This window comes from Muscardinus avellanarius (genome assembly GCF_963383645.1).
Source record: "Muscardinus avellanarius genome assembly, chromosome: 2".
Taxonomy (NCBI): Eukaryota; Metazoa; Chordata; class Mammalia; order Rodentia; family Gliridae; genus Muscardinus; species Muscardinus avellanarius.
The window spans coordinates 199,061,336-199,074,119 of NC_137787.1; the positions used below are offsets into that span (position 1 = coordinate 199,061,336).

The 12,784-nt window shown below is 38.9% G+C and overlaps 1 protein-coding gene across 1 annotated transcript in view; it reads left to right on the top strand.

The window, feature by feature from the left end:
• Positions 1–12,784, top strand: part of MYO16 (myosin XVI) — a gene marked incomplete at both ends in the record, with an annotated part of 497,659 nt that overhangs the window by 63,443 nt on the left and 421,432 nt on the right. The window contains one exon of the mRNA XM_080689777.1: positions 4,179–4,322. Within this exon, the coding sequence (XP_080545903.1) occupies positions 4,179–4,322 (144 nt within the window). The remainder of the gene's footprint in view (positions 1–4,178; positions 4,323–12,784) is intronic.

The window sequence follows — 12,784 nt, forward strand, 5'->3', positions numbered from 1 at the left end:
GAGCCGTGGAGGGAGCGTGGGGGAAAGAATGAGGAGATAGACACGTACCGACGGTCACAGCTTAAATAATGCTGTGTACACATGTGGGTTTACCAGGATCTGTCTCAATTGCATGTATGAGGAAGAGGACAGTGGGGTCGGATCCAGAGGAAAACACACCAACGGTTGTGTGCAGGTATATTCCTGCCGCTCTGTAGCTTGTTATGATAGGGAAAAAGTCAGGATTTCTTGTAGACAGTTATTAGTTCTTAATTCTTAATCCAATCTGAAAATTTCAGCCATTTAATCATGGTGTGGTGCACACTTGTCATCCCAGCATGTGGGAGGCTGAGACAGGAGGATCGAGGTTCACAGATAGCCTCAGTTACTTAGTGAGGCCCTTTGCAACTCAGTGAGACCCTGTTTCAAAATAAAGAATAAAATGTAGGGCTGGTTTTTAGCTCAGGGTAGAAAGCCCCTGGAATCTGTTCCCAGTACTACAAAAAAATTTGTTTATATATATGAATCAAGTTTATCTTTTCTTGATATTCTACAGTTTTGTTTTTTTAGTGGTTGCTTTAGTATTTTTTAGGATATCACTTTGACCTATCCAGTATGCTTTCCAGCAATATTCTACCCTTCATATATAGTTTGAAAGTTATTATATATGATATTTACATTTTCTCCTTCCATGCAATTGCTTCTACATATATTATAAATTTATATTATAAATTACACACTCTGTTGTTGTTATTTTATATATTTACTTATGTTTTTTCTTTTGCAGTGCTGAGGATTAAACCCAGGGTCACTCTACCTCTGAGCCCCTCCCTCAATCCTATTTTTCATTTGCTTTTTGAAATAGGGTCTCACTAAGCTGTAGAAGGTCTCACAGCCTTAATAGCTGAGGCTGGTCGTTACCTGCGCTTCTCCTGTCTCAGCCTCTCAAGTACTGGGATCACAAATATGTGCCACCACGCCCGGCGCATTGTTATTTTTTATTTTTTTGGTGGTACTTGGGATGGAACCCTTCTACCTCTGGGCTACACTCCCAGACCTATTTTATATTTTATTTGGAAACAGGGTCTCTTAAGCCAGTGAGGCTGGCCTCAAACCTGCGTGATCCTCCTGTCTCCGCCTCCCAAGCGCGGGGATTACAAGCGTGCGCCACCACACCCGGCTATTCATTGTTATTAAAGACTGAATTATACTTAAAGATATTTTAACAATATGAACAATATATACTTGTCAATACAGTTTCCAATGCTCTTCATTTTTTAATCTTTTTTCTTAAAGATATCCCAGGGCTCCCTGATGCTGTGTTCATTGTTTTCTCTTCTTCTTCTTCGTCGTCGTCGTCGTCGTCGTCGTCCTCCTCCTCCTCCTCCTCTTCCTCCTCCTCCTCCTCTTCTTCCTCCTCCTCCACCAGCACCAGCACCACTACCACTACCTTTCCTTCTTTTTCTTTTGTGGTACTGGAGACCAAACTCAATTGCTCTACCTTATTTCTATTTTTATTTATTTATTTTGGTACTGGAGATTAAACTCAGGGGAGTTTTACCTCCAAGCTACATTCCTAGCCCTATGGTATTTTTTTTTTTAATTTTGAAACAACATCTCACTGAATTGCTAAGGCTGGCCTCAAACAAGCAATCCTCCTTTCTCAGTACTGGGATTACAGGCATGTACCACCATGCCTGCCTCCATGTCATTCTTATTTTATTTTTTAATTTTGAGATCCAAGTCTCGCTAAGTTGACCTGGCTGCCCTCAGACTTGCAATCCTCTGTCTCAGCCTCCTGACGTGTGGGGATTACAGGCATGTGCCACCAAACCCAAAACTCTGTTGATTTCTTTAAAATCATTTTTCTTTCTTTGTTACATTTTTCATAATTTATACTACATCCTCCAGTCCACTGATCTTTTCTTCTTTAATGTCTGACTTGCTGTTAATTGCACCCAGTAGTATATTTCTCATCTGTTCTTTGCAGGCCTCTCATTTCTAGAAGCTAACTTTGTGTCTTTTCAGCATCTCCCATGCATGTACTAAAATGGTTCACACTCTCTTAGCCTTTGGGTATTGGAAGTTTGGTTGAACTACTGCGCCCTTGCCCTGCTTTGCTAATTCTAACAGGCCTGGCACTTCTGGATTGGTGCTCACTAACCATTTTCTTTACTGTGTGTCCTCTGACCCTGCTTTTCTGCATTGCTAGTAGTTTTGACTCGCTGAGTACTGAATATTTTGTACTAATCTTGAGCTCTTGGGGGCCGTCATTCGGAAGCAGTTGGGTCCTTTCAGGACTCGAAAGGTTCCATAAGTGGAGCAGGGCAGTATGTGCTTTGGGACCAACCCTCTCTGCCATGGAGGCAGGACAGGCCTGGGACTCCACACTGGCCGTCACCTGTGGGGCTCCCGCGTGCTGGAGGGCGAGAGGCGCTAGACCATGCTGCCCTGCCCTCCAAGGGCTCTTCCTTCCCAGGGGGCCCCTTCCTCACCCTGGGAGCTTGTAACCAAAGCTGATCACCAGTCTGCTCAGCGACCACAGGCCTCCAGAGCTGAAGACCTTCCTCTGAGCAGTGGGGGCCTCTGAGACCCTCTGAAAACTTGGGTGACATGGTCACCCTGGAAGCCTTATGGTGGACCCTCAGGACCCTCATCACACTGGGTTCCCCTCCCTGTGTTGTGCTGAGAGCTGTCCCAAGGTGTTAACTTGGAGCAAGAATAGGGATGATTTTGTTTGTTTTCTGACTTTCTCTGTTTATATATTTTGTCTTTTTTAATTGAGTTAAGGAGTAAGATAATTCTGTTCTCATATTACTCAGAATTAAAGTTATCACAATGGTCTGTTTTAGTTATACTATCCAGTGAATAGATAGATCAATTTTTTTTTTTTTTTTTTTTTTTTTTTTTTTGCGGGTCTGGGGGTGGAACCCAAGGGGATTAGACCTCCGAGCTACACCTCCTGCCCTATTTTTTTTTTATTCTTTATTTTGAAACCAGGTCTCACTGAGTTGCAGAGGGCCTCACTAAGTAGCTGAGGCTGTCCGCGAACCGCGATCCTCTGGTCTCAGCCTCCCAAAAGCTGGGATTACAAGCGTGCGGATCAATTTGAATGACAATATTTCTGGCAAAATCTTGACTAATTCTTCCTTTGAAGAGGAAAATCAGTTCTATGAATCCAAATCCTATGAAAAAGTACATTATCTTACAACCCAGAAATTTTACTCTTTTTAATAGATTTTCTAAAAATAATTTTGCTAATATGCATTTGACAGTAACACAAAATGTTGCTTAAATATAAAATTGTATTTATTAGACATTGTATCATTTGAAAATCCCAGAATGAAGTGAGTATATAGAAAATTTCAAAACTTAATACAAATTAAGATGGAAACAGGAAAACACCCAATAAGCTAAACCTTGGTTCAACAAATAATACTTACATGAATTTTTTTTTTTTTTTTTGTGTGTGTGTGTGGTGGTGGGGTGGAAACCAGGACCTATTCTATCTATGAGCTACACCTCCAGCCCTATTTTTTACTCTTTATTTTGAAAAAAATCTCCCTAAATTGCCAAGGGCCTCACTAAGTAGCTGAAGCTGTTCGCAAACTGTGATCCTCCATTCTCATCCTTACAAGTACTAGGATGACAAGTGTATGCCCCCACACCCAGCTGAGTTTTAAAATAAGAACAGAGCAAGTTTCTTCATATTTTCATATATCAGATTGTGGAATATCTATAAAGCATTATAAAATAATTAAAATTTATATTAGAAGATTTTTAAAAATTTTGACATTTAATGATTTTTGTAGGATCTTCTGTACCTTGGATGCCACAAAATATCAAACTTTATTCTTTTGAGCAATGACAAAATATGCATGTTTCAAAGCAAAGCGTAATATTACAAAATGTGAATTTTAGAAAAATATTATGGTAAATTGTCCGAGATTTCTAACAATCCTTCCTACAAGCAAAATACCCCAACTAGCGAAATAATCTTTTTAAACTTTCTTAGGATAGGGACCTGGTTCCTTTGTTCTTATCTGTGCTGTCGATAGACCTGCTGCTTGACCCCTTTTCCTTGGGCAGTGGGAATGTGGATGCTTCATCTTTCAAAGTCAGCATTGAAATTTTCTACCTACAGAAGTTGGGAATCAGCCATGTTGTGCAATGACTGTATGTTTTTTTCTTTCTTGCAGTGTGCTCGGCATGACAATGCATTCATTGCCGAAATCCTGATCGACAGGGGGGTCAACGTCAACCATCAGGATGAAGACTTCTGGACGCCCATGCACATCGCCTGTGCCTGCGACAACCCCGACATCGTCCTGCTGCTTATACTAGTAAGTGCATCTGTCCAGTTACCCACCCTTTGAAGTACTGATGACGTATAGGAATTCGTACTTAATGGAGTTAAACTAGCTTGTTAATATTAACTAGCTTGTAAATATTTCATACTTCATCTGAGAAATGCCATGTATGTGTTCTCATTTATCCACCTAGAACACGAGAGAATTGTCAGCTAAGGTCATGGGGCCACCTGGTCCATAAAACCTCCCGTGTAGATGTTATGCCAAGCTCGATTCCTTTGTCTTTCCTGGGAAATTCTATGCATCGATACAGTCACTGTTAACCCTAATGATTTGATACCTTTATTTTTCAATTCATTCTCATTCCCTAATGTTTTACTTAAGTTGACATACAATCATAAGGAAATACGTTTTTTCGCTTTTTCCTGAATACAGCTGCTAAAGAAGTACCTATAGCATTTTTTACATAAAAATTAAGACTTTAAATATAAAAGAGTTCACAAGTTATTATCTTATACATCCTAGATACATTCAGCCTCATTTATTAATTTTTTGGAATTATGAGTGGAAGCATTGTAGAATTCATATTCTAAATCTGGATTTCTTTAATCCTGTAAGAGGTTTAATTTTATCTAGTTTATCTAGTTTTCTCAGATTTCCCCTCAAGGATTTATATACTTTTTAAAGTATAAGTATGTATCCCTGAAAATGTTATTTCTTGCAAATCCTAAAAGACAGAGATTTTTGTTAGATTAATAAGTAAAAACAAAAGAAAATGACTTCGTTTAAAATAAAAACTTTTGGAGGTTTACTACATGAAAACCTACTTATTTAGAAGGAAAAAATTTCTGTTTTGTAGAAGCAGAGCCTTAGAGGAAGTAACTGGCAGCACAGAGACCAAAGCTTACTCACAAGTAAAGGGAAACGTGGTACACATCACGGAAGGTGCCGACTCCTCTTCTGAGTGATGCTGTAAATAACCAACTCTCAAAGTATTCAGAGCACTCAGAACTGGTGGAAAATTAGGCTGCATACGAGCCTAACGCACACACTTCATTACATACGAAGGGGCTTATTTCATGTATTTGTTTGATGCATTTTACTGACTTAAGTAACATGACTGCTACATGTGAGATTGGGATACGATGTTCCTTTCATGACTTCGGTGGTCTTCCTATGTTCTGATCTCTTTTTAAAATGTTGTTTGGTAGATTCATAAATATTGCCAAAGCCTATTTTCATTTATTTTCTTGGACTTACTGTTATGACTTATACTAAACCTTTTTGCCAGAAGAGGATCTTGAATAATTTGCTACATGCAGAAGGGCCATATTCTTAAGAATCTATATTCAAGTGGCTATGTTTGAAACTTTAATAAAATCTTTCCATGTCTTCAGTGCAAATGGCTGGACACAGACTTCACCTTCTTGAGTTCAGATGGGCCCATTATATCGTGGTTCCATTGACAACACAAAGTCCTTCCTCCCCCCAGAATGTCTCAGCTCCTAACTTATGATGGCAGAGGGCATGAAGAACTATCCTTGTTATGTGGTCTCCACTGAATCCCAGTATGGGAATCTTATCTGATACCTACAATTAACTATCACAAAAACAACACAGAACTAACGCGCCAAATTACGAAAACAAAACAAAAACAGTCAACCAACCAAAAAATAACAAAGCAGAGTTCAGATTAACTCACGTCTGCTTTGGTTGGAAGATGCAGTTGCCGCACCTGCGTGCTGTGCCTCTCTGTCAACACATACGGTGTTGTCACAGACAGCACACATCAGAATGTCCCCGGTGGACTAAAGGAAGCAGTCCACTTAGACCACCCTGAAGACAGCTCGTGTTTTGTTTCCAGAATTAAGATTAAGTAGGCCACCAAGATGGTTTCTGGATGTCACTATACAAGGCAGGCTAGGGTTATAAAAATATACTCTGTCATCGGACATTACTATAATCTCACCTGCAAATCTGCACGAATGAGGACATACACATTGGCCTTGTTTTTATTGAGGCTGAACAGTGTGTGTGTGTGTGTGTGTGTGTGTGTGTGTGTGTGTGTTTAGGGAAACCAATAAAAAAAAATGACACTCATCCCAGTCCCCAAAGTAAATTCTTAGAAAAAGGATAGTAATTTGATGAAGTATCAAATTACGACACTAACTTGGGATCCCCTCATGTTGTTATTGGGCCAGTGATGGTTTCACTATGCTACCTAGAATTCTTTAGACTCTCTTTTTGTGCTTTATTTTACCCACCTGTTCTTTGATATTTGAACTACTGTTTATTGCTAGGATTACTGGCACATTACCCGTGTTTGCTGATGTCTAAACTCATCAGGAACATTGTACTTGTTTAGATAATGATTTCTTTTTCTTTGTTCTGATGACATACACTTTCTGTAACACTTATTTGTTCCCATGGCAACAACTCAATCATAGTAAAGGCCAGTTTCCTTCACAGTAAACATCTGTTCTGCCTGGAACAGTTTGCTTTATAATTTGTGTCAGTGCTGCTTCATCTAAGGATAGCAGTGGTACTCATCAGGGAGGACCAAGTTGGGCATTTGTAACAAGTCATGGAGATGCTAAGCTGCTGTGTAGGTGGATATTAGTTAAAACAGAGGCTGCTCTTGGTAGACACTCAGCGTGTAACTTGCTGGATATAAGTTAAAACAGAGGCTGCTCTTGGTAGACGCTCAGCGTATAACTTGCTGGATAAATGAATCAACAAGTACACGGAAGAACAGCCAGTCCAGGCGGATTTCAGTGCTGCTGATCTTAGCTTGTATCTATAAAATAATGTTGAACACTATACTCATAATCTTTATTTTCTAGAACCCCTTATCTTGATTTTTCTATAATTTTTAACAGAGTTACTTGTTTCAGGATGCACATTGTTTAAGTGTCCTATGTTGCTTTTTGTTAAAAGACAGAACTGAGAAATAGAAAATTGTTGTATTTCAGCCAGACGTGGTTGCCGGGGTCCAGCCCTAGCAAGAGTCGAGGTTCGTGTGTTGGTGAGAGGAGAGTCGAGGTTGAATGAGAGGAGATCTGTCACACGAGACCAGGTTCAAGCTTCTCCGCTTTATTCAGGATTTGTTACAATTTTTATATATTTTTTTTGTGGCAGAACGCAAAGGCATAGCCATGAAAGCAGGAACTCCAAGGACAGGAAAAGTTTTTTACAGACTTCAGGGCAGGGTGCCGGACATTTAAATAATCATAGAAAGTGTGCTTTGTCTCACCTCGCAAGGCCGACTTGAACTTAATCTTATGTATTGGCCCAAACTAAGGTCAGTTTGAACTTAATCTTCGGCCCAAACTCTATCCTTGGGAAAAAAATCTTTGCTGCCTGAGTCTCTCACAAGCCGCTGCCCATCAGTTTTAGTTATAATGCTTATACATAAAATTCCAATTATACATATTGATCCAAATAATCCTAAAATGATTTTTTGAAGAAGGGAATGCTAAACATACATCATGGGGGACCTATGCCTTTGCGGGTCCCCTGATCGAGCTTCCTCAAGGTCTACCTGAGATGCCGTAGCACACGGTGGTGCCTGTCTGTAGCCTCGGTGCTTGGGAGGCTGGGACAGGAAGATTGCAGATTCAAGGTTATTCTCAGAAATTTAGCAAGACCGTCAGCAACTTAGAAAAACCCCATTTCCAGATAAGAAAGAGAAATGGCTGAGGTGGAGCTTGCAGGTAGAATGTTCTTGGGTTTAATCCCTACCATAAAAGGAAAGAAGGAAAGAAGGAACAAAGGAAGAAAAGAAAGAAGGAGAGAGGGAAGGAAGGAAGAAGGAAGGAAGGAGAGAGGGAAGGAAGGAAGGAAAGAAGGAGAGAGGGAAGGAAGGAAAGAAGGAATGAAGGAAGGAGAGATGGAAGGAAGAAGAGAAGAAAGGAAAGAAGAGAAGGAAGGAAGGAGAGAAGGAAGGAGGGAGAGAAGGAAGGAAGGAGAGAAGGAAGGAAGGAGAGAAGGAAGGAAGGAGAGAGGGAAGGAAGGAAGGAGAGATGGAAAGAGAAAGGGAAGGAAGGAAGGAGAGATGGAAGGAGAGAGGGAAGGAAGGAAGGAAGGAAGGAGAGAGGGAAGGAAAGAAGGAGACAGGGAAGGAAGTAAAGAAGGAAAGAAGGAAGTAAGGAAGGAGAGATGGAAGGAAGGAGAGAAGAAAGGAAGGAAGAGAAGGAAGGAAAGAGAGAGAAGGAAGGAAGGAGAGAAGGAAGGAAGGAGAGAAGAAAGGAAGGAAGAAAAGGAAGGGAAGGAAGGAGAGAAGGAAGGAAGGAAGGAGAGAAGGAAGGAAGGAAGGAGAGAAGGAAGGAAGGAGAGAAGGAAGGAAGGAATTGTATTTCATGTATGAACATAATTTTCAGATTGATGAGAACCTCTTCATGGCTTGCAGTGTTGTGTTTGTTATACTGTACAATAACCTCACCTAATGTAACCAGTGATATATTTCCTAGTTCCTCTACTTTCAATGACTTTTGTTTATTGATAACCACCTTCATTCACTTTGCTAAAAAATAATAAAATAATATTGATTGATTAGTATTTATGAACACAAGCACTTTCCTGAAGGGAACTCAGCCAGCCAGCCAGTCAGCAAATATTTATTTAATGGTCCCAATACTCTTCAGTCTATTTCATGAAATAGAAAGAAGCGAACCCTCCCATATGTATTCTGTGAATGATCACTATGATTTAGATGATCCGCAGTGAACCAGAAGACGTCTTCTGCCCTAGATAAATGGCAGACGTGAATGAAGCAAATCATGATAATGCACCACTGGGGGGATTAATTGGGCAAGTCTGAGTAACTTTATTGACACAGCGCCATAGTCAGCTCAAATATTCATCTAAAAACGTAATTTTATTTTAAGTAAATATTGATGAAATATGTTGTCATAAAAATTCACATTGCCCTGAAAATATTTCCTGTCAACAACCTCAAAAGATTTGTTTTACTTTCATATTTAAATGGTATTATATATGGTTTAGTGACATATAACAAATATTTGCTTGCCAAAGCCTTTTGATAGGTAAGAGAGAGACTTTGCAGCATTTATTCATTCATCAAATATTTTTTTCTTTAATTTTTTATTGGTGCATTGAATTCATACATCATATTGGGGTAAAAAACTTGTGTGTACAAACATGTACACATCGCTGATTTAACCCCTACCCAATTCCCACCCCATTCCCTCCCCGTCCCTCCTTCCCTTACTTGGCTTAGTGGTTGACTTCGATATGTTTAAGTACATTGTGTGTTTTAGAGATTTTCCTCTTCCCCCCTCCTTTCTCCTCCTTTAGGTTGTCTTGTTTGCTCCTCAATAGGATTTCCTTTTTCTTCTAGAGTTCCTCCTATGACCCATTTCTCCCTAACTCTCACATATTAGATTGGCTTCTCTCTTGCTAAAGGGGGTCAGTTTCTTCTTTGTTAGGAAGCTTTTTTTCTGTACTAAGGATTGAACCCAGAGACATTCTACCCCAGAGATACACCTCAGCCCTATTTTGTATTCTTTATTTTGAAACAGGGTCTCACTAAGTTATGGAGGGCTCACTAAGTAGCTGCGGCTGTCCACAAACCTGAGATCCTCCTGTCTCAGTCTCCTGAATGCCGAGATTACAAGTGTGTGCCGCCACTTACCTTCCACTTAGGAAGCTTTGTATTACTGTTTCATTCTCATTGCTTGTTATTTGCCTGCTTAGTTTTTCTGTGTCCTCTTGGTTCAATTTTGTTCAATCATTTATGTCTAGAAATTTATCCATTTCTTCTAGGTTTTCCAGTTTATTGGGACATAAATTTAAAAAGTAGCCCCAGCCGGGCATGGTGGCGCACACTTGTAGTCCCCGCACTTGGGAGGCAGAGACAGGAGGATCAAGCAGGTTCGAAGCCAGCTGCACTGTCTTAAGAGACCCTGTTTCCAAATAAAAAGTATAAAAGTAGGTCTGGGAGTGTAGCCCGGAGATAGAAGGGTTTTCAGGAACTCCAGTACCACACACACAAAAAGTGGCCTCTAATTATCCTCTCAATTTCAGTGGTTTCTGTTATAATATCTCCCTTTTTATTTAGAGTGCTATTAATTTGGTCTTTTCTTTCTTTTCATTTCATAAAGGATTTATAATTTTTTATTTTTTTCAAAAAACTCTGTTGTATTTATCCTTTGTGTTGTTTTCTTATTCTTTCATTAATTTTAGTTCTCAACTTTATTATTTTATTATTTATTATTTCTAGTTTTGAGGTTGATTTGGTCTTGTTCCTTTGGTTTTTATTTTTTAAACCTTAAGATGCATCATTAGTTTGCTGATTTAAAATCTTTCTAATTTTTATACGCACTCACAGGTATAAACGTTCCTCAGAAGTGCCTTTGTTTTATCCTAGAGGTTCTCCTTAATTGTGTTTCTATTCTCATTTGATCACAAGAATTTTAAAACTTCTCTGATTTTTATGATGGCACACTCATCACTCAAACAAGCACTGTTCAATCTTCCTCTTTTGGTATAGCTTTTAAAGTTTTTCTTGTTGATTTCTAATTTTATACCATTTATAAGGAATTATTTCAACTTTTTTTGTATTTTCTAAGACTTGTTTTGTGGATATTTGGAGAAAGTGCCCAGAACAGCTAAAAAGAAAGTATAGTCAATTGTTTTTGAAGGAAATATTCAGTAGATGTGTCTTGAGTCCATTTGCTCTGCATTCTATTTTAACACTGTTGTGAGTTTGTTGATTTTATGTTTGGATGACTTCTTAGTGAGAGAGGTGTGTTGGAATCATCCAGTACTATTACATTGTATCCCGAGCCTTTATGTTGACTGCTGTTTGTTGTATGACATTAAATATATAAGCCTTCAGGGCTTAAATATTTAGTTACTGTTTCTTTTTGCTGGATTGTTCCACTTACTAATATAGTGATCTTCTTTGTTTCTTCTGTTTAATTGTGGCTTGAAGTCTGTCTTGTTGGTGATGAGAGTAGCTAACCTTGATTGCTTTTTATTGTATTTTCATGTAATATTATTTTCTATCCTTTAATTTTCAAGTCTGTAGAGGTCTTTTCCAATGAGCTGTGTTTCTTGCAGGCAACATATAGTTTGGTCTTAATTTTTTAATCTAACTCACCATTATTTTTTAATTGGACACATGAGACCATTTATAATTCAGTATTATCATAGAGAGGTATTATGTATTGCTTCTTGAAATTTTGTTTTTTTCTGGTGTTTGATTCAATCCTATTTCTCTTGTTCTTCTCTGCTCTTCTATTGGGACTTAATCCTTTTTGAACCTCTTGGTGGTTTTAGCCTTCTCTTTCTGTATATAGAATCCCTTTAGGGTCTTTTATGATGCTGATTTAGTGGTCATGAATTCCTGCAGTGTGTGCTTGTCTTGAAATATTCTTATTTCCTTGTTGACTCTGAAGAGCAGGTCTGCTGAATGTAGTAATCTAAGTTGACAGTGACTTTCTTTCAGGAATTGAAATACATTTCTCTTAGTGCTCTAGCCTTTAGAGTCTCTCCTAAAAATTTGCCCTTGTTCTGGTGGATTTGCCTCTATAAGTCGTCTGGCATTTCTGTCCTATAGCTTTTAACACTCTTCTTTGATCTGGATGATTGGCATTCAACTATAATCGGTTATGGAGAGATTCTTTTCTGATCTTGTCTATTTTAGGTTCTAAATCCCTTTAATATCTGAAGTCCATATCATCCCCATATTTGGAAATATCCTTTTAAAAATAGACTTTTACTGGTGCATTGTAGTCTTATACATAATGTAGTTCAGAATGATGGTGACATCCATGCACGCAGCACTTGGTGAACTTTTTCCTACTTTTCCAGTTCCTCCTCCCAAATTGGAAAATTTTTCTGTAGTAATTCCCTAAATAAGGTTATCAGAGCCATTAGTTAATATCCTTGCTCCTTCAGTTACTGTAAGTCTATGTGAGGTCTCAGTGTTTTCCAGGGTTCTTTGTATATTCAGATATTTTTCCTTTATTACTTTCTGAATGTTCAACTTCATGAACCTTGTCTTTAAGGCTTAAAATTCTGTCTGTGTGATATACTGGTGAGAATTTCAACTGAATTTGTTATTTGAGTCTATACTTTACTTCCAGGAGTAAATATTTTATTTGTTCATAGATTTCTGGAGATTCCAGAGTTCAGTACATGTCAGGCCAGATCAGTGGAGTTCAGTGCATGGGGATAGCAAGCAGAAGGAACAAGGGCTCAGCTCTGATATCATAGAGGCCAGAGCAAGAGAGAACAAGCAGGCAATGACAAACATATAGCCCCAGCAGGGTGCAGGGGTGCACACTTGTGATCCCAGTACTTGGGAGGCTGAGACAAGAGAATTGCAGCTTGTGGAAGATCAGCTACTTTGTGAGGTCCTCTGCAACTCAGTGAGACTCTGTTTCAAAATAAAGAATAAGAAATAGGCTTGGGGGTATAGCCTGGGGACAGAATACTCCTGTGTTCCATTTTCAGTACCAAAAAAAAAA